At 38.6% G+C, this 22,531-nt stretch overlaps 1 protein-coding gene across 1 annotated transcript in view; it reads left to right on the forward strand.

Moving 5' to 3' along the window:
• The first annotated feature begins 1,287 nt into the window (after positions 1–1,287).
• Positions 1,288–22,531, forward strand: part of Adgrg2 (adhesion G protein-coupled receptor G2) — a 69,797-nt gene continuing 48,553 nt past the window's right edge. The window contains exons 1-2 of the mRNA XM_051178893.1: positions 1,288–1,328; positions 9,961–10,079. Of these exons, the coding sequence (XP_051034850.1) occupies positions 9,962–10,079 (118 nt within the window). The 5' untranslated portion in view covers positions 1,288–1,328; position 9,961. The remainder of the gene's footprint in view (positions 1,329–9,960; positions 10,080–22,531) is intronic.

Raw genomic sequence — 22,531 nt, forward strand, 5'->3', positions numbered from 1 at the left:
CACTGTGGTGACTTATTTTTTCTTTGTACTCATATCCTGGATTCCTCCTTAAACATTAACTTCTGTCTTAGCAGTAAGTTGACAAATGACAGAAGTATGTCAGTTGGCTCTAAGATGACCCAATAGATAATTCCTTTATTGAAAAAATATTGATTTTGAAAGTTATGTATTTCTGTTTTACATGAGATGATACCATTTATGTGAAGTGATTGTCCTCTTTGAGCTAATAGCTGTGCCAAAGTAAACTGTGATGAAATATTGTAAACAATACAAATTGAGGAGTCAACAGTGCCCTCTTTTGTGTAGCTACCCTATTTCTTCTGTCCACCATGTTTCTGGTCTTTCTCTCAGTCATTCTGTAACGAATGACCCCATCTCCCCTTTTCAGCTCAGGGCCGAATTTAGTCAGTAAATGCTCATTATCTCAATCTTCTTAGAGAAAAAAAAATGTCTTTGTCTTTGCAAACATATGGTAATTAACTACCCAATTCTTAATGTCTAGGAGTTTAGGTTCTAGAGAAGTTAACATACAGAATATTTGGGAAAAAATTTTAGTGGAAAAAGGTACTGAATATGAAGTGATACATGACCAATTGTCTCTAAAAGAGTCTGCCACACCCCTGATCTATTCTAATCACCTCACCATCTGTTTAAGTTTCTTTTCCTGTTGGTGGTGAAAAAGTACCCTGACAGAAGCAAGTTAAAGAAGGAACTGTTCATTTTGGCTCATGGAGTCCACCATGAATGTGAAGTCAAGACCTCAGGAGCTTGAGGCACCTGGTTACATGGTGTCCATGTCAGAAAAAGAGAGTTCTGGCAGCTCATTCTAAACTAGCTTTCTCCTTTTTATGCTGTGCATACATAATGCTACCCATTTCTTATGTGGGTCTTCACAAACCATTTAACCTAATGAAGATGTTCCCTCATAGGCATGCCCAGAGGCTAAGTCAATCAAATAAACACCTCAGATATGCTCAGAAACTTGTCTCCTAGGTGATTCAACCCCTAGGTGAATCAACGCATACCTCTAACGAAATTAATGCTGACTTTGACTGAGCATCAATGCCTATGTGGATGAGGTCACCCCTCCACCCCCCAAAAAATCTTGGCTTCTGGGTTGTTCCTGCCATTTATAATCTGTTCTGGTAGCAGGACTTGCATTGTTCATTTCTTTTGTGACTCTACTGTCAACATGCAACCTTGGCGTGCAGTAGTATTGCCTTCTGGCACCATGAAGCTTCACTTGCATTGGCCTAATTATCTGTTCTTGTTTTTGTTTTCAGATGTGCACAGAGTTTCTTCCCTCTTTTTTCTAAACTTCCTGTCAGGTGAGTCAGGATAGTTCTACATGATAGTACTGTAAAAACAATAAACATATTTGGTTTTGTTGGGTTTTTCTCCTTCCGTATTCCTTTGCCTTCTTCATTCCAGATTTCCCTTTTCCTCACAACCTTGTATATTCCTGTGTGGTTTGTAACTCTTCACTCACACTTGAATCTCTGTCCTTCAGAGATCTTTCTTATAGAAAGACCCTTGTTGAACCTTTCTTCTCAGTAACTCACTTGTTTCTGAGTAGGCTTTCAGGAAAGGGTGGTGATTTCGGAGTGGGAGTAGACATTGAAATGACATACTATAATGAAAGTTGAAGAAGACTTACTTTTTACATAGGGTTTTTGGATTGCTGTCGAGCAGTCTTGTCCTTTGGACTGGCTTCCCAGGCTTCAATGGCTTTTGTCATGTTTTGAAACAGAAAGTGGTGTATTTTCCTGGTCACCTGAATGGCTGTGCACATGCAACTTTGAGAGTGCCTCCCAAGATTTCTGTTTAACTCTTCTAGACAGAAATCCTGAAACCACTACTGACGGTTATCCTTCCCTTTGTCCTTTTCTTTCCTTTTTGCAGTACTTTGGGTCAAATCATGGTACCTTGCATGTCCTAAGCAAATGCTCTACTAATAATCTAAGCCAGGTATTAAATCTTTTGTGGTTGTTTTGGGGTTTTGGTTTATATAAATTATCAAAATCTTATAAACATAAATTCTTGTTATATCAAATTTAAATTAGAACAGCCTTATAATGATTTATGAAAAATTACACATAATTAAAGTAAATACTAGAAGGTTATTGTTATAAATAAGTTTTAAACAGCCACGTAGGTTCACATAGCAGGTAGATAAACAAGCTGTGACTTAAAGCAGGAGTTGGCATGATTTGGTAACAAAAGCAAAGAATAGCCAGAATATTGGTTTAGGAGGTGTGGGAGATTTGGTTTTCCCAAGACTCCATCTTCCTCTACAGTATGATCTGCTGAAACACCCATACCATGTGCTCTGACCAACTCCTACTTCAAGCCCAGTGCAGGTCAGCATCTGAAGGATTTTTGCTTGCTTGTTTGTTTGTTTTCCAGACAGGGTTTCTCTGTATAGCTGTGGCTGTCCTAGAACTCGCTGTGTAGACAAGGCTGGCCTAGAAATGATAGAGTTCTGCCTGCCTCTGCCTCATGAGTGCTTTTAATGAGGGCCTGTTCTAGCTTCATTTCTGGTCCTGTGATAACTCCTGCCTGTTTGCTCCTTTTACAGAGTTCAAGATCTCCTGCTTAGGGAATGGAGTCACTCATGGTGTGACAGTCTTCTCAACTCAATTAACATAATCAAGAGAACTCTCCTATGGACTAACCTGATCTAAAGAATGACTCATTAAGATTATCTTCCCAAGTGGTTCTAGATTGTGTCAAATTATAAAACTGCCACAGTCTCTTCTCCTATTCCTCTCCTCTATATATTCATAGAATTATTTTGTAGCAATAGATTTTGGACCAAATTCATTTTAAAATCTTTTATGAGTGGCTACTGTAGGGATGAGATGATGTCTAATCCTCAATATAAGATCGTATTGCATTCTAGTGCTTTGATTTTCTCTTATTGTTTTAAGTCAACTTGAGCCTCATCAGTCATGAAGAGAAAGTGTCTTTTACATTTACCATGTTTGAAAATCATTATTATTTGTCTGACAATGCCAATAACTACTAAGCAGTGGCTGTAAACTGTCAAGGACAAGTCAGATACCTTATTTATTGAAGAGTTGTGAGGCCCTAGCATAGTATCTGGCATATAAGAGAACCTCAGAAATTGAATGTAAACTAGATGAAAGACTGTATCCCAAATTATGTTCAAACTCAGCATTAGAACACACTGTAATCTTATCTTTTAACTGCTTATAATCACAGTTAATAAGTTTTGATTGTATGCAGACATTATATTACCTCATTCAATCCCTATAGAACCCCAGGAAACTAGCATTATTATCAATTTCTTAAGATGTAAGGTTCATAGATGTCAATGAATAGCTCAAGGTTGTACTTGTAGAAGGCAGAGCATGAGTGCTAAGGCCACAGTTTGTTCTACCAAGCATGCTTTCTTAATTTCATGTTTGTTTGTTTGTGCATGTTGAATATACATTTCTGAGCTTTGAAGGGTGAGAGGAGAGAGATGAAGTGAGCTTTCAGCTTACCTCCAGCAATTCAAATGGGAAATCAGGAGTATAGTGGGGAAATGTGAAAGTGTGCAAGGGAGCCGAGAATAATACCCCCCAATTTTGAGTATATGTTTACTGTGTACAATTGACTGTCAATCTTGCAGTCTAATATTGATTCAATAGTTTTAAATGAAAGGTTTTTGTCTGCTTTAGAAAGTTCTTAGGGCTCACTAAGAGCCTAATTTCTTAATGTGTAGAATAAACAAATCATTTTCCTTCCATTTGTTCCTAGAAACATCAAAGCTTCACATATGCACTTACGCTATATACTTCAGCACTGGTTTCATATGTGTTATGATAAATATTACATAGAGCTGCAATTTCAGAGTTCATGCTCCGGACTTAGCAGTTAACCAGCTTCTGTCATCTGTAGGCAATAGATTGTTTTTTCTTTTGTCATATGTGATATTGTTTCTCTTACTACAGTCCTTTGTGACCTTATCTTCAAGAAAAAAAATTGTGCCAATTTTTTTGTCTTATATCTACTCTGATTACTTCAATTTAAAAGTTTTACAATTGCTGTTATACATGTCTGCGAGCATCCAGAGAATTTTGTCAGTTACTAGTGTGTGTGTGTGTGTGTGTGTGTGTGTGTGTGTGTGCTCCTCTTGCATGCACATGCAGTAAAAACATGAAGATTTCCCCTTGATGTTGTAAAAATGAATTCAAATGTGCTCTACTTTTTGTTTCTCTTCTTAGAATTGTTGTGAGACTAAAATTTTTGTTCCTTAACTTTCTTGGTGGGAAGATTTTTGAGATTTTTAATAGTTGTACATCTTTTTCAGGCTTAATAGTTCTTGTTGAGCTCTTCTTATTGTTCCCCCCTAGAATTTGTCCATTGTGTGTAGATTTTTTAAATAAAGATCTCATGTAGGCCCTTTTATCTTCATATGTTTATAGCTTTTACTGTCCTCATTGGTTCTCTTGGTGAGCTCTTCCACCTCACTTTCCTCCCACTTTCTCCTTCCAGAGTTGTCTTCTCAGAAAAGAACTTTAACTTTATTAATTCATTACTTTGTGCTTTTCTCTTTGTCAATATTTTATGGCTTTATTTTCCCATTACTTTCTTCTTAGGGCTTATTTTATTTTCCCAAATTTCTTAACAGGGGCCTTAACTTATTAATTTTAAGCCTTGTGTATAACTAGGATCTCATGTGACCATGTCCTCAACTATGTATAGTCCATGTTTTGATATGCACTGTTTTATTAGTGATCAGACTAAATTTTTAATTAACTGTCTTGTTTATAAAGTAATGTTTTTGTTTTAAAGTATATTTTTTCTGATATCAATACAAATATAGTATGCAATTTTTTTCTGAGGCAGAGTTTCTTAGATTAGCCAAAGATTACCTTGAACTTCTGATCCTCCTGCCTCCACTTCTCAAGTGCTAAGATTTCAGGCATGGGACACCATGCCTGGAAAAATAGTCTTTTACTTTCAGTACTAGGTGTTGAAGCCAAGGTCGTATGCATACTAGGCAAATGCTCCTCCACTGAACTGTATCTTTAGCATTACTTTCCTTTGGATTGATTTTGACATAGAATGTTCCCATCCTTTTACCCTCAAGTTTTCAGTAACAAGTCTTAATTGTGCCTTTGTTTTGTAGTAAGATGGAATTGGAGGTTGTACTGTGTATTTATTTAACCTATCTACACTCACCTTTTAATGGGATCATTTATATATTATCTTCATTTGTATTATTTATATATAATGAATCATTGAAATTATCATTTTTTTTTTGGTTTTGTTTTGTTTTGTTTGTTTGGTTGGTTTTTCAAGACAGGGTTTCATTGTGTAGCTCCGGCTGTCCTGGTGCTAGCTCACTCTGTAGACCTGGCTTCAGAGTCACAGAGATCTGCCTCATCTGTCTCCCAGGTGCTGGGATTAAAAGCCTGTGCGACCACTGCCTGGCAAACTTCGCAATTTTTAAAATTTATCATATTCTACTATTTTCCTAACCATTCTTAGTTTCTTTCTCCCTTTTTTGTCTTCTTTCAAATTGACTATTTTAAACACCATTTTTGCTGTCTTCATTATTAGGAAGCTTGATGGGACGTTTCTAGTCTCACTGCTCCTATTCTCTCCACTCCACCATACGAGAAACTGAAAATCCAGGGCCTATTCTACCACTGAACTGAATTCCCCAACCCCTGATATTTCTATTCTTTACTAACGTATATAGCTATTAGAATATATTGGAAAGTAAGTATGCTGTCACTAAATTATGTGTTATCTACTCAGAAGACTGTGGTAGGATTATCATTTAACCCCAGGAACTCATTACCAGTCTAGGCAGCGTAACAAGACCAAGTAACAATCCCCAAAACATACAACATATCAACTCAATTTTTCTATCTTTAAAGATAAACAGTACCTTCAGCACAATCAAGGATAAATTCAAGGTCCTTTGAAGATTTTAATTTTTAAATTTTCTTTTTCTTTGTCGCTTTACATTAATTCACATACTTTATATTGTGATAGATACATGCATAGATATACCCGTGTGTGTGTGTGTGTGTGTGTGTGTGTGTGTGTATCCCAGTACTGAAAATAAAAAATATATGTGAAATATGTATGCATGTATACATATGTACCATATGTGTTTTGTTTGTTTGGTTTGGTTTGGTTTTTGGTTTTTTGGCTTTTTTGAGACAAGGTCCCATGTAGCCCAGGATAACACCAAACTCATTATGTTACTATGTAGCTAAGGATGGCCTTGACCTGTTTCTCCTGCCTCTACCTCCCAATGCTTAGATTAAATTTGTGCATCATCATGCCTGTTTTTATCTGGTGCTAGGCAAGGGCTGTACCAACTGAGCTACATTCTCAACTGTACGCTTATGTTTTTATTTGATATTTCCTTAGTCCCTGTGAGATATTATTATTACTTGTCCTTATTAGCTTTGGTAACTTGTCACATCTTGAAGTCACCTGAGTAGGGAGTCTCAAATGAGGTACTGACCAGATCAGATCAAGACATCATTGTCTTAACTGTTAATTGATGTAGGAGGGCTCATTCCATTGCAGGTACACATTCCCTGGACAGGTGTGCCTGGGCTATCTAAGAAAGTTAGCTAAATATGAGCCTAAGAACAAGCCAACAAATGGTGTTCTTCCATAGTCTCTGCTTTAGATTCCTGCTGAAGTTTCTGCCATAGTGGTGGACTATAACTTGAAAGCTGAAATGAACCTTCCCTTAGCTTGATTTTGGTCAGTGTGTTTTATCACATCAATAATATGAAAATAGAATATTGCTCTTTATTATATGATCAAAATCCATTCAGATTCATCAGATTTGCCATCCTTAGACCTGGTGGCTGGAAAACCATGGTCTCTGGATTGTGTCTCCAAAGAATAGAAGTCTCTTGCACCAAGAAAATATGCCTACCTGAAGCCATGTTTTAAAACCTTGACCCCCCCTCCATCTTAGGAATGTTAGGGGTAGGCCTGGCTGTATACTAACCACCTTCTTCAAGTGCCTTTGTTCCTTTGCATCTCAAGTCAAATGTCTTCTTCCTGAGCTTGTGCGTTTAGATTTATTTAAGTAAGGGTTTGTTTGTTTGTAGTTTTTTTTTTTTGGTGGAAAACAAAATCACAGTTTTGTTTGTTTGTTCTGTTTTTTGTTTTTGTTGTTGTTTTTGGTTTTTTGTTGTTGTTGTTGTTTTTGTTTTTCTATTTGAAACTGCCTTCGTTTTGTCCTCATTCACAAAAGGTATTTTCACTGGGAGTACAATTTTCTCTTTACACAATGTAATATTACATTGTCTTGTGGCTTCTGAGAAGAGACTTGTCAGTGTAACAGTTGCTTCTTTGAAATGAAATGACCTTATTTTCCTCTAGTCATTGTCAAAACACTTTTTGAAAACCGTAAGTTTTCTCCAGTTTCATTATGAGCTGGCTTGGTGTAGATCTTTTTTTATTTGCTTATTGTACTTGAGATTCTATGGACTTTTTGAACCTGCATTACTGTTTTTTCATCAGTTTGGACTCTTACTCCAAATACTGAATTTCCTTATTCTCTAATCTTTAAATTTTATTTAAGTATATGTTGGCCTTCTATTTCTCTTCTCCCTATCTCTCTATTTTCTTTGATATTTCACATCTGAAACCTATTTGCTTCATTGAGAGATACACGTGGCTTCACTGTTTAGGTTACCTTTCTGGTTTCCTATTTAATTTTCCACTTTGGCCAGATATGTTTAATATTTTATCCATGATTTTAAGCTGTTTTCAACAGAAGATTCAATCTAAATAACCTGGCTCAACACAGTCCTATAACACAGAAGAGACTTGTGTGTGCTTTAGGAGAGATTTGCCAGGCATTGTTCTTTGAGCTGAATACAGATAGAAATTTAATTATGCTTTTACTCATGGTTTCCCAGTTTATTTGTTTCTTCTGACTGTTTTGAAGGCTGAAGGCTGAATATTCTAACTCAGTTGCATTTTGACTTTTTGTTCTTGCTTTTCCCACACTAAGAACCTTTTCAGTAGTTCCCCTTTAAATGTCTTCTTGTGCTAGGTTTTTTTGTTTTTTTGTTTTTTGTTTTTTTTGGGGGGGGTTAGTTTGGTTTTTTTTTTTTTTTTTTTTTTTTTAAGACAGGATTTTTCTTTGTAGCCCTAGCTGTTCTGGAACTAACTCTATAGAACAGGCTGACCTCAAATTCACAGAGATCTGCCAGTCTCTGAATCCCACGTGCTGGTATTGAAGTTGTGTGCTACCATGTCCAGCTTGTGCTAGACTTCTTAGACACTTATGGCTCAGTGTAAATATCTTAAAGGAATTGAGTATTTAGAAAACACTTGTTATATCTTGTTACATAGGTCAATATATTGATCATTGCATATCCCAAAACTGTTATGCTATATTTAAATTATAACAATTAACCAAGGAATAGCCCTTACTCAGTCCTACCATATGGTACTTTCAAGCTACTTCCTCCTATTTAATTACTCTTTACCTACATGAAGATAAATTCTCCTAGCTAAAACATATAATTTATAAATTTTTAAAACATAAGCCCTCTTTTGAAGGCAGAATCACTTTATGGTCTAAGACAATATCATACCAAATCAACAAAAGACTCTTGTCCTGGTACTCTTGTAAGTAATAAATGGCAGGATTCTTGAAGATGGTCAGCTTTACCTGGAGACTGAGATAGCAATGCACTTTCTGTTTCTTTTTTTATCCCTCATCACTCTAATCCCTGTACTATTTGACCCTGCACATACTAATTATAAAAGGAGGATTTGCTGAGTGAATGGGTGAATAAATGAATGAAGAGTGTAACCAACATTTGTTGAGTACTCACAAGTATCAGCCACTGAACAGAGATCTCTCGATAACTACTCAGAGCAATACTGTCTGGTTGATGCCATTATCCAAATTCACTAAATAGCATGCTTGTCCATTGAAAATGCCCTGCCCAGTGACCCTCACATTATGTGCCAGAACTGGGAGGTTTGAACTCCTTTTTTTTCTAGCCTTCACCATAGTGTGTGCACATACTGTCTCTAGTTTGTAGTTATCATTGTATCTAGACTCATAGGCACCTTGGCCAGAAATTCTGTTAGTTGGGAGTACAGAGCCTGCTCACAGTAATTACCTCTCTGGATGAATAAAAGGAGTGGCCTCACTGGGTATCTGTGTTTCCTTGTGCCTAAGCCTGTGAATGTGTTGCTGGCTTCTTCCTCTCTGGGCTTCCCTTGTCAGCCTCAGCATCATGACAGTCTTTGCACTTTTAGTTCTCTCCATTTGCTGAGGTCTCCTCAAGTTTGAGCCCTGTCTCTACCACATAAATTGCTTCTAGTTACCTCCAGTTCAACCCTAATGTCTTACCTGGCGTTTATTGGTCCTTGATAAAGAATGGTTGAACAAATAAATAAGTGAATGATAAATGACACTTTTGAATTAAAATGTGATATAAAGTTTGCATTTAAAAATGTTGCTATGTTGACTACTAGATACGCAAACAATGGCAATAAAATCAGTCACAGTGAGGAAGAAATACAGTGTACCTTTCCTTTGATCGTATAGAAACAAATGAGGTAGATTATGTAGAGGCCTTTGTGATGTCTGATTGTTAGCATTGTCACTAACAAGCTTTATGTAGTGGTCATGAGTATGTATGAAATAGTTTAGTTGTTAATTTGTTCTTTTGGTATTTCGCATATTATTTTCCATAAATCCACAAGGTTTATAATGTTTATCATTTTAATTATGAGATCTTAGTAAACTTGGGTTTTTCATGTTGATAGCCTGTGATCACCTGGCTCTGCTAGTTCTCGGCAAGCAAGCTATCATTGTAACTATGGTGCTACTAAGAAGGCAACCTGGAGGTGGTCACACTTGAGGAATGAACTTGGGCTATTACTATGTTAGGATTATGGCAGCTGTGATTATCTTTTGTCCCTCCTATTTTGTTCCAGGATGCTTTTCTCTGGTGGGCAGTGTGGCCATACTGGCAGACCTGAAGAAGTTTTACTAATATACAAGATATTCCTTGTCATTGCTTGTTTTCATATCATTGTGGTTACATCCCTGAAAGGTAAGGTGTCAATTTTCTTCCCTTCCTTCCCTCTTTCCTTCCCCCTTCCCTGCTTCCTTACTTCATTTATTATTATTATTATTATTATTATTATTATTATTATTATTATTATTATTATTGTGTGTGCTTATTCTGGGGCCAGAATGTGCCATGGCACATGTTGAGAAGTCAGAGAACAACTTTGTAGAGTTAGTTCCCTCTTTTCACTTCTGTGTAGGTCCCAGGGATCAAACTAGGGTCATCTTTCTTGCAAGGCAATTGCCTGCCTTTACTCACTGAGACATCTTGCTGATCTTTCCTTCATTTTTCCTGTCTGTCTTTTTTCTATGTATGTTTTGTGTCATTGTATATAATGTTTAGCATAGTAAAATATGTATTTATATGTATAATAGTTATCATCATTTACATTTATTTATGTCTGTGTGTGTGTGCATGTGTATGTGTTCAGAAGACAATTTATGTGTTATGAGATTTGGTTCTCTCCTTCCACTATGTGAGTTCCAGAGATTATACTCAGGGCATCAGACTTGCCTTTATTTGCCAGCTCCAATAGTTAGTGTTTTAAAATATACTGTTTATTGGCATTAAGTACAATCATATTTTGGTGCAACTATTAGCACTATTCATTTCAGGAAGATTTTAATCATCCTAGTTTAAAACTATGTGCTTATCCTTCCTATAACTTCTATTCTTTTAGTTTGTATGAATTTGCCTCTTCTTGGCACTTCATATAAGTAGAAACAATATCATTTAACATCTTTTCATTTATCATCTATGTTGTAGTTATGTATCAGAGTTTCAATCATTTTTAAGACTAAATATATTCAGTTGTATGTACATGTATCACATTTTTGTATTTATTCATCTGTTCCTGGACATGTTGATTGTCTGTGTTTTGGTTTTTTTATTTTTGTTTGTTTGTTTGTTTTTGCTACTGTGAATAATGCTGCTATAAACCTAATATCTGACTACCTGTTTTCATTTCTTTGGGTATCCACTTAGGATTAGAATTGCTGTGTCAGTTGCATTTTTGAGGAACTGGCAACCTCTTTTCCTTACTGGCTATACGTTTCACATTCTTACAAGCAAAGCACCAGGATTCCACTTTCTCCACATCCTTGACAACACTTTGTGTTTTCTTTTGTTTTGGTGGTAGGAATGAAGTAACATCTTACTGTGGTTTTGATTTGCATTTCCTTCATGATTAGTGATTCCAGCATCTTTAGGGGGCACTTAATTAGCCACTCTATCTCTTATTTGGAAAAATGTCTATTCATATAATTTTCCCATTTTAAGACTTGGGTTGTCTTTTTATTCTAGTTATTGACTTTTAGGAATTATTTATTTATTATGGCTATGATTGGGAAATAGCTCCTATTTTCACTTTCTATAGTACCCTTCCACAAATACAGGTTTTTAATTTTGATGAAGTTTAATTAATATATTTTACCTTTATTGTCTATAATTTAGTATCAAATCCAAGAAACTCCTTTTGCCAAATCCAATAGTCTTAGCTCTTATATTTACGCTAACTTTGACTCATTGAGGGCTAATTTTGAACCTGTGGCTAACCAATTTTTCTATTATCATTTGTTGAAAGGACTGTCCTTTTTCCTTTGAACAGTCTTAGCATCTTTGTCATATGACCACATGTATGGGGATTTATTTTGGTGTTTGTTTTGAACAGTATCTACTTGAAGGCATTTCCGTATAGGAATTAGAAAAAGAACATAGTCAAATGAAGCAGTTTTTTTTTTTCAGAAATGGGGGGGGGGTCCTTTGGAAGCTTATGGGAAAAGGTCATAAGGAGGGATTGGAAGGGCCTGTAACACTAAGGCTTCAATCCTGTTTTTTTTTTTTTTTTTTTTTTTAATATATGGTTGTTTTGTTTTCTTCTCCTTTTCCTTGTCCTCCTCCTCCTTCTTTTTCCCAGGGTCTTGTGTAGTACAGGCTGGCCTCCAGCTCAAAATATAATTGAGGATGACCTTGAACTGCTGATCTTTTTGTCCCTACCTCCCAGGTTCTGAAATTACAGGCATGCACCACCATGCCTAGTAAGAGCTTTAATTTCTGTGTGTACAACTGCCAAAAGAATGTTGTTATATAATGCAATGTATGTTTATTAGACTAACAAATAAGACTAACAAATGAATTTTTAAAGAAGACAATATTAACTACACAGAAAAAGAATTTTCTTATTAAGAAGACAGTGAAACTAAAAATCTACTAGCAGGAAACACTAGTAACAACATGGACAAAGAAAACAAATATACCCATTTATACACAAACTAAATAAATGCTTCCCAACATGCTAAAACACAGCTGACAATCCTTCAAAGAGTAGATATGGGACATGTAACCAGGAAGCCATCATGCTTTTAACAAGAAAATGGTGGAACTGGATAGCTTAACCATTAAAGTAGGGAAATGACAGGGTAGGGTGAGATGACTCACTGGGTAAAAATGTTTGCCATGAAGGCCTGACTACCTGAGTTTAGATCACCAGAACCCATGGAAAAACATAAGCATCTATAATTCCAGGCACCCCAACCAGGAGATGAGATGTGAAGACAGGGGTGTTTCCAGATGTTCTCAGGCTCTGCTTACATAACAAAGAGACTCTGTCTCAAACAAGGTTGTCAGGCAAGGACCAAAACTCAAAGGTTGTACTTAGACCTCCACATGTATGCCATGGCACATTTACACTTGCACCCATGTGAATAAGAACACACACACACACACACACACACACACACACACACACACGAGAGAGAGAGAGAGAGAGAGAGAGAGAGAGAGAGAGAGAGAGAGAGACAGACTATGATTTAAACTAAGGCCCTACCACCACATATAGCTTTCTTTTAGCCATCTTTTTTTATTGATTTCCAATTTTTTATTTATTTTTTTTATTTTACATGTCTATCCAAGTTCCCTCTACCTCCCTCCCTCCTTCCCTCCTTCTTACCTTCCCTCCCCCATCACATACACCCTGACCTCCCTCCCCTCACATTCCCCCACCCCCATTCCACATGTAGGGCTATGCTATCCAGGTGGGGGTCATGTAAATCTGTCAAGTCATTTGAAGTAGGGATTAGGGCTTCTCTCCTGTCTCTAGGTTAAGCGAGTATCCCTCCATGAGGGATGTGCCCCCAAAGTTCTTTTTGTACACCAAGAATACATACTGGTTCCACTGTCTGAGGTCCCTTAGACTGCTCAGTCCTTCTAGCTAAGACCCATGTTCAGGGGTCTGAGTCAGTCCCATGCTGGATTCCCAGCTATCAGTCTTGGGGCCTGTTAGCTCCTCCTTGTTCAGGTCAGCTGTCTCCATGTGTTTCTGTAGCCTAGTCTTGTCCTCTCCATCTGCATCTGGGTTCTAGTTGGACTCAGTGTTTATGTACGGGTGTTTGCTCCTGTTTCCAACAGGCATTAGTTAAGGGCTCCATGGATAAGTTAGTTGTTGATCTCACTCTCCGAGAAGGGCATTTATGGTAGCCTTTCCACCGAAGCTCAAATTGTTACTTGGCAGCAGTCTTGTATGCTCTAGACCTTTCTTTGTGTTCAATTTTATCTTCTTGGCTATCTGGGGGCTCCTCCTTGTTTAGGTCAGCTGTCTATGTGTTTCCGCAACTTTGTCTTGTCCTCTCTCTCTACATCTGGATTCTAGTTCGACTCATCTTAACCTCTCTTCTGTGTGAGATTCTGTTGCTTGTTTGCTATACATCTATACAATAAAAATAAACCATGGCAGAAATCCCTAATGATGAGAATCACTGAACATAAGTTGGCTCGGATCACTCAGATACCTCAGAGCCACATCTCCCACTGAAGAACCGAGACAAGTTCAAGACCAGCCAGCGCTGTATAAGGGACATCCTGCTGTCCCTTGACAGGATAATGCTGAAGAATGTTCTCCATTGCTTCTTAGCGTTCTTCAGTTGAATTGTGCCCCCATGCCCTTAGTAGTCACCTGCTCCTTGATGTTCCCATTATTACTGGCTTTGCTTCTCTTTCTGTTTCACTCAAATACTCCCTACCCCTACTTATTGGGGTCAACTCCTCACCTCTGATTGGAAACACATTCCCCTTCAGCATTCAGCCAAAAATGTCTTCCTCTATAAAGATGAAGAGGGGACTCACAGGTCTCTTTCTCTGATGTGTCCTTCTCTCTTTATCCCTTCTCCTGATGGGTGCCACCTGGGATTGTGTTGATTATGAACTTCATGTGAACTCCATGTCTTTTGATGCATCCTCAGTGCCAGGTGGGAAAGGGTAAACTAATGCCAGGAAAACCAATGCATTCTTTGAACCTGCTCTGCACTGGGCCTTTCTAGTGTTTGTAAACATTATCTCATGTATCTTTCTCCAAAACTCTTCATGGTAGGCATTGTTTTCACTCCAGTTTACAGATGGAAAAACTGTTATCAGAGGAGTGAGTTCATTTGATCAGAGTCATGGGGCTATGAAGATCTGGACAGTAAGTGTCAGAGATGAGTTAAAACCTGTCACTGAATTTCCTCTAAACTGGACTTCTTTTTTTTTTTTTTTTTTTTTTTTTTTTTTGGTTTTTTGGAGACAGGGTTTCTCTGTGGCTTTGGAGGCTGTCCTGGAACTAGCTCTGTAGACCAGGCTGGTCACAAACTCACAGAGGTCCACCTGCCTCTGCCTGTCTATTGCTGGGATTAAGGACATGAGCCACCACCGCCTGGCTTTCTTCACCTTCTATCCCTAGTATTCGTAGGTTTGGTCATGGTGGATCAGGAAGGCTGAGTTGGGAGAAAGAAGAGAGGGAGCTCAAGGAAAGAGATACCTTGATAGAAAGAGCCACTATGGGGTTAACAAGGAACCAGGCACTAAGGAAATTCCCAGGGATCCACAAGGATGACCCCAGCTAAGAATCTAAACAATAGTGAAGAGGCTACCTTAAATAATCTTCCCCAACAATGAGATTGATGATTATGTTAAATACCATCCTAGACCCTTCATCCAGTAGCTGATGGAAGCAGATGCACTGGGCTGAACTTCTAGAGTCCAGTTGTAGAGGGGAAGAAACAATAATAAGTGAAAAGGGGTCAAGATCATGCTGGGGGAACCCACAAAAATAGCAGACCCAAGCAAGTGAAAACTCACTGACTCCAGAATGACAGCTGGGAAACCTGCATAAGACCAAACCAGGCCCCCTAAATGTGGGTAGCAGTTGGCAATGGAACCAGTATTTATTCCTAGTGCATGAACTGGCTTTGGGAGCCCATTCCCTATGGAGGGATACTCTTTCAGCCTAGATACAGGGGGGAGGGGCTAGGTCCTGCCCCAAATGATGTGACAGCCTCTGATGACTCCTTATGGGAGGTCACACCCTCTCTGAGGAGTGGATGGGAGTGGGAGGACAGGAGACAGAGGGAACTGGGATTGATATGCAAAATAAGATTATTTAAAAAAAAAAAAAACCAGTCACTGAGATCTGGAGAGGGAGAGAAGAAACACTAGAGCAAGCTACTAGAGACCAATGGCTCCCCAGCTCTAGAATGCAAACACAGTAGCTTCACCCTGGAAGCATGAGAGGTGACTCGGTAGCCCTTGTCAGCAGGGAGAGGTAGGCCTGACACTCTTGTGAGGCTAACAGCCAACTGAAAGAATTGTCAGATTTTAATGCATCCAGTTGTCTTGCTACATGACTTTGTGAGAGTTATTTTCAGCCTATTGGAAGCCCAGATCAGTTCTGTTGGGTCACTACTCATCTTCATTCCCTAGTTCTTCCTTCCTGGGCTAATGCCTTATTTCTTTATGTCCTTTGAAGGAGGTCTCCTTTTAGGTACAACTATTCTGTTTTCCAGAGGGTGAATGACATAATAGTGGAAGATGGTTATAATTTCATTCCTGCCAAATTGTCTTCACCATTTGGAAACAATTATACACTTGAAGCAGCTTGGTGAGCTCATAAACTATAATCCCCAACTTTCTCTCTGGGCTGGGTCTAGAAATCTCTCTGGCTGGAGACATTTCTGTTGATAAGTTGCTTCTCTAGTCTTCACTGTCTTCCCTCTTACCGTCTCATGTTGTTCTCTAGTATCCATTCTTCCTTGCAGGGTAGGTGTTAATGAAGTAGTAGGTGGACAAAAGTGATGACTTGTATCGTCTTTGGTAATCCTCTGCTACCAAACCCATTGCTGCTCTCCTCCTCTATTGTGCCTGTATAATGGAAATTATGAATCACCATGACATTGACTGAATTAGAAGCTCAGCTAATCTCACAACTCTCCCAGACCCTATCCCTACACCCAGATATGGAGTCATTTCTGTTGAACTGTGACTCTCTCTAGAAGGTGGAATGGTGACAATGAATTATAGAGATTCAGAATAGATTGTAGGAAAGGACCTATATATGGATTGACATGGGACAAGACTAGAAATGAGTGGTGGAACTGCATTTAGGCAAAGAAAACCCCAGGGGAAGTCTCCCCCAAGTGTCTCTCAGCTCTTTGTGGCAGGTAGGGATTCTAAATGGCCCTTGGGTTCCTAATAGGTGGCTGGCTATCTTGAGAGCCATGGAAGAGACAAGGCAGAAAAGACATGAAGAACCCAGACAGATGCCTGATGAAGGATACTTGGTGGTGATAGCTGAAGGGAACTTATCCAAGGTTGGATAGGATTCTAAGAGAAAAGACTATAGGCCCACTAGGTGCACCCTTTAGGACTGGGTGCCAATTAGATGCTGACTATACTAGTTAGTTTAATTATTGCTGTGACAAAGTACAGACAGAGGGGGAAGGGAGAGGAAGAGAGGTGGGGGGCATCAGAACAAGTTTCTTTTGATTCACAGTTCCAGGGTATATAGTCATTATGGCAGGGAAGTCATTGCAATGGGAGCTTGAAGCAACTGGTCAAATTGCACACAGAATTTAAAAAGAGATATGATTGTTACTGTTTGGCTTCTTTTCTCCTTTTTATTTATTCCAAGCCCTTGACCTCTGAAATGGCGCTGCCTACATTTAAGGCACCTCTTCCTCCCTCAATTTACCTACTTTAGAAATGATCTCACAGATATGCTCAGTGGTATGGTTTCAACAAGATTGGAATTCTCATCAAGATGACAGTTAATATTAACCATCAAGTGTAGGAACCCTCCAGGTTAAGAGAAATCTCTGTAGAGACCACTGAGCACTCCAGGCTGAGCAGTAGACGATTTCACAGGTTCACACTCCCTTTTCCTTATGTCCCATTCCTAGCCAGCATGCCATCTTGAGTATGAGAATAAACTGGAGGAAAACAAAGATCTTGCATTCATTAATATAACTTGGAACGATTTAGTGCAAGGGAGGCAAAGATACTTTTTGTGGGGGGGGAGTGGGAATTGAGCACACAGCCATATGAATGAAATATCAGCATTTTACTGATGACCTATTTTCCTGGAGCCAACAAAGCTGCTTTCGGTCATCAGACTTCAGCATCCCTTCCCTCTTCTATCTGTGTAATTAAAGCACCAAAACAAGGCAAAGCAATTCTAGACATCGATGGAAGTTCAGCATTTTTGTTTGTTTATGATAGTTATCATTTCTACAGCTCAATTATGCTGTAAACTTTAAGACATGCTAAAAAGTTATACATAGTAGACACTTAAGGTATGTTTATAGCATGCTAGGAATTGTTGAGGGCCATTATCATATGCTGAATTGAACTTTTCCTTCTGGTTTCATCTATCCAGGTGCTTGAGGGTAAGATTAACCTCTTCTACTTCTTGATTGCCCTCCATAGTATCTAGTATATATTAAATGCCCAGTCAATCCTGGTTAGTTAATTGGAATTAATTTGTGACCATAGAATAGAACTTAGAGATTTTCTAAAGCATGGGCCTTTCTCCACAGCTCTTATGTCATCAGTGTTATTGTCTGAATCCATTAAGTTGCAGTAGAAAACATGCTACCCCTCCAAACTTACATAGACTTCAGTGAGGAGGCTGTACCTTGCCAAGAATTCCTGTTGAAAGATGTGTTTTCTCTTTTTTAAATTTAATTTATTTTTTCATTTTATACTTTTTTCTTATTTTACATATTGATCCCAGTTCCCTCTCCCTCCCATCCTCCCATGCCCCCCCACCCGAGTCCCATTTCCCATCCACTCACCAGGGAGGGTGAAGACTTCCAGGAGTGATCATCAAAATCTGTCAAGTCATTTGGGGTAGGACCTAGTCCCTCCCTCCTGTCTCTAGGTTAAGGGAGTATCCCTCCATGGGAGATGTGCTCCCAAAGTCCTTTTGTGCACCAGGGATACATCCACTGTCAGAGGTCCCTAGACTGCCCAGGCCTTCTAACTGAGACCCATGTTCAGGGGGTCTGAGTCAGTCCTATGCTGGTTTCCCAGCTATCAGTCTGGGGTCCATGAGCTCCCCCTTTCTTCTGAGAAAAAAAAAAGATGTGTTTTCCCTTCTCATAGGATTCATGTTGATCTCACTTGATGGCCTATTGAGATTCTCCATCCAGTCTTAAGGTGCTCAGATTCCTAAGTCATTGTCCTGGATTTAGGGGGAACCATGGGTTCTGCCTTGGACATAATGCCATTCTGAGAATTCCATGTAATGTCTGGGTGGCTTGTTATCTAAGCTAGGCTCTCAAACTTGGATGTTCCATGGAATCCCCTGGAGATTTTTTAAGGAAAACCTGCCACATGAACCTACTACCCATTATGCCATTGGTCTGGGTACTGGGCTTCTTTAACATCACCTAAGTGATTCTAGCAGAATCTGGAGCCACTCACATCTGTGATCCCATCTGAAGGATGGCTCCTATTCAAAGTTCTGGTTATGAAAGTGAAAAAACACTTCAAAATCTTTATTTAGACTGTGATGGTGATTGAGACCAGGGCTTTGTTCATACGAAACAAGTACTCTATCACTGATCTATGTCCCCAAGCCCAAAACCTTATGTATCAGGCTTTCTTGGACCGCCAGCACCTAAATCATGCCACAGAGACTTATTAGTAATGAGTGTTCAGCCTTATCATATGCTTGTCCCACTAACTTTTACAACTTGTCTTAACATGTTTCTCTTCATCTACATTTTCCCTTGGGACGCTTTACCTTTCTTTCATCCTGTATGTCCCTCTTTCCTGCTTCTTACATGTCTGTCTGACTGACAGCTACCTGCTGGTCCCTAGCATCTCTCTTTTTTTCTCCCTCATTCTCTCTGGAGCCTGGATTCCTCCTCCTACTTATTCTCTGTGCCTGCCAGCCCTGCTTATCCCTCTACTGCCTAGCTTTTGGCTGTACAGCTTTTTATTAGACCAATTAGGTGCCTTAGGCAGGCAAGGTAAAACAAATGCAACACATTTTATATAGTTAAACAGGTATTCTATTCTGCAACAGCCATATAATTTTTAAAAATACTTTTTAAAACATGAGCAACATTTAAAGGTTTTTTTTTAAGTTACAATGAGGCCAACAAATCTTTTGACTTCAAAATTGTCAAAAATTGAGCTGAGTGGTGGTGGCACAAGACTTTAATCCCAGCACTCGGGAGGCAGAGGCAGGTGGGTCCCTGTAAGTTCGAGGCCAGCCTGGTTTACTGAGCAAGTTCCAGACAACCTCCAAAGCTACAGAAACAAAACAAAATTGGGAAAGGTTATAGAGTGGCTCTTGCTAGCTGGTAAATGTCTCTCCCTTTATGGAAGTCCCAGTGTCTCTTTGTGTAATTCAGTAGCCATAGCACAGAGTACTAATGTAGACAACAGTAGCAGCAACAACATGACTGCATCTCTATGTCTTCATGGTTTACAAGATACCTTGACATATGTTATCTCACTGAGGTAGACAAACATCTATTAATTCTCACTTTACAAATGGGAAGAAGGGGGCCCAGAAGGAAACAATATCAAGGTCTGGAAAGAAGATCCCCAGAACCCTGTGTGTATCAGACTGCCAGAAGGGCTTATTTAGGGCTTGGAAAGTTTGAGTCACTTCCGAGTTCACACAGTTGGCAAATGGAGGTGGTAGGACTCTAGAATTTGTGTTCTTAACTGCTTCCACAGTGTTTACTCACAGAGGCACATGAACATGGTTTTTATATGACTTTGCCATGCATGATTCATTCTGGGATGGATTTGTGTTCCCCAAAGCACTGGGTAAAGTTTAAGAAAGGCCCAAAGGAATAAAAGCCATAGTTCCACTGATTTTACTTATTAGGGATTAGGCTGAAGTTTAAGGAGAGCATGTTAGTAAAATGAACCTTGGGAAGGGGGTACACCCTTAGTTCAATTAGCAAGAGAGCGCATGTGAATAAGATCATGGGCCCATGAAAACAACCCACCAAGACACAGCATAGATGCTTTCCCAAGGATGTTACTACTATCATGTTTAGTCTTTTACATGATGTCTTGTTTGGTCCATATCCTTTCTTCCATTTTTTTCTTTTAGAAATTCAGACTTCTTTCATGAGACTATAATATTCAGTACAGTATCAAATTATTTTTAATTTAAGGAGGAAATGAAAATACAAGATGGACAACACATTTGCTTCAAAAAGTAAATTCAAGTGTCTTATGATGGCATTATTAATTGGATGGTTATGAATTGGCAGATTGGCCAATTCATATTGCCTTCCAACTACATGGACATTTTTGCTTGTTGTTAATTTGAAATATGTTTTATCATTAATCATAACTGGATTCACAGTTCCATCAAACAAATTCTGTGTTGGGGGCTCTAGCGGGAGACAATGACTGGTTTACTAAAAATAATTTCCTTTTCAAAGTAGAAACTGTTTGAGGTCAGAGTCTTTGCTTTGTTTCTTACTGTAACTTCCATATCTGACACACACTAGGCCTTCAACATTTGGGTTCTTTTTTTTTTTTTTTTTTTTTAAGTAGGACAAATTACCTGCTATTTCTTTAACTTGAATTAGGTATTCTCACTAATCAGATGTTAGTGGATGGATATTCTCACTAATCAAATGTTAGAGAATAGATAAGAATGTTTCATAGTTAGACTAGAAAGCGTATAACATGCAAATAATAAAATAACAGCATTATCTTTTGAATATTCTCTATAAGTTACTGATAGCACATTATTTTCACAAAGGGAAAAATGTTCCCTTTATTATATAAATGTAAACTCCATCCAGGAACACAGAAGAATACAGTCTGGGTGGAACACAGAAGAATACAGTCTGGATGAATAGTAATTACAATGTTTTGTTGGTACTGTTGTGATAAAATGATTTACAAATGTGGTTTAATTTCAAAGTAATCAACCCCATTTTATAACCAAGTAAATATAAACAGAAACATTGGGATCTTAATTAAGACAGAGCCATGACCAAGTCAGTTTCCCTGAAGCAACAGTCTCTTATTCACACTGAATGAATGCTTAGCATGTATGTTCATTCATACATTGGAAATAAATGATCATGGGTACTTTAAAGTGAGCATTTTTATCATAGAGAGAGGATTATCAAGTCAGAGTCTTGGATTGTTAAAAATGAGGAGTTCTAGATCAGATGTTCAAAGCCCATGATAAGTGATCTCATGTGAGTAAGGTCGCAATACCATACAAAAAAGAAAAAAAAGAAAAGCCACCAAAATAAATTAAGATGTGCAGCAACGTTGTGACCCTCTTGTTTAGTGGTTTGAAAGAAAGTTTCCCCCAAAGGGAGTGGCACTATTAGGTGTGGCTTTGTTGGAGTACAGGTGGTCTTGTTGGAGGAAGTGTGTCACTGTGAAGGCAGCTTTGAGTTCTTATAGATGCTCAAGCCCTGCCCAGTGAGATAGGTCACTTCTTGTTGCCTGTGAGTCCAGATGTAAAAGGCCTTACCCTCTCTGAAGAGCAGATGAGAAAGAGGAGAGGAGGGAGGGGGAACTGGGATTGTAATGTAAAAAATAAATTAATAAAGAAAATTCTAAGGAAAAGAACTCTCAGCTCTTGCTCCAGCATCATGTCTGCCTGCATGCTACCATGATGATGATGGAATAAACCTCTGAAACTGTCAGTTGCCATCTCAGCTAAACGTTTTCCTTTATAAGAGTTGAGGTGGTCATGGTGTTTCTTCAAAGCAATAGAAATCCTAAGTAAGAAACAAGGTGTGCTGTTTTGTCATAGGAAAAGCCATTAGAACAGAAATTACCAATTTACAAAGGCATAGGGGCCTGATAAGGATCTTCCATGTTTGAGTAGGGCAGCAAGAATTAAGGGTTAAATATGGCATCAAACAGAGGCCATAAAATGCAAATTTCTTGACTAAATAGGCCCCCCTTAAGTGGGAATATTTATAATTTCAAGCTTTCTTAGTGTGTTTTTCCCCAGCATATTAACTGTTAACAGAGCTGACTCATCACATGGTAGTCCTCCTCTTGAGGGTCCTGGAAAAACTATGGTCTAGGGGTTTGCTGGCAACAAAGCTGGGATGGTGAATCACAAAGAAAGGGGAATTCATATTTAGGCTGAAAATGGAAAGGACTTCTTCCATTCA

The sequence above is a fragment of the Phodopus roborovskii genome, unplaced genomic scaffold (assembly GCF_943737965.1).
Source record: "Phodopus roborovskii unplaced genomic scaffold, PHOROB, whole genome shotgun sequence".
Taxonomy (NCBI): Eukaryota; Metazoa; Chordata; class Mammalia; order Rodentia; family Cricetidae; genus Phodopus; species Phodopus roborovskii.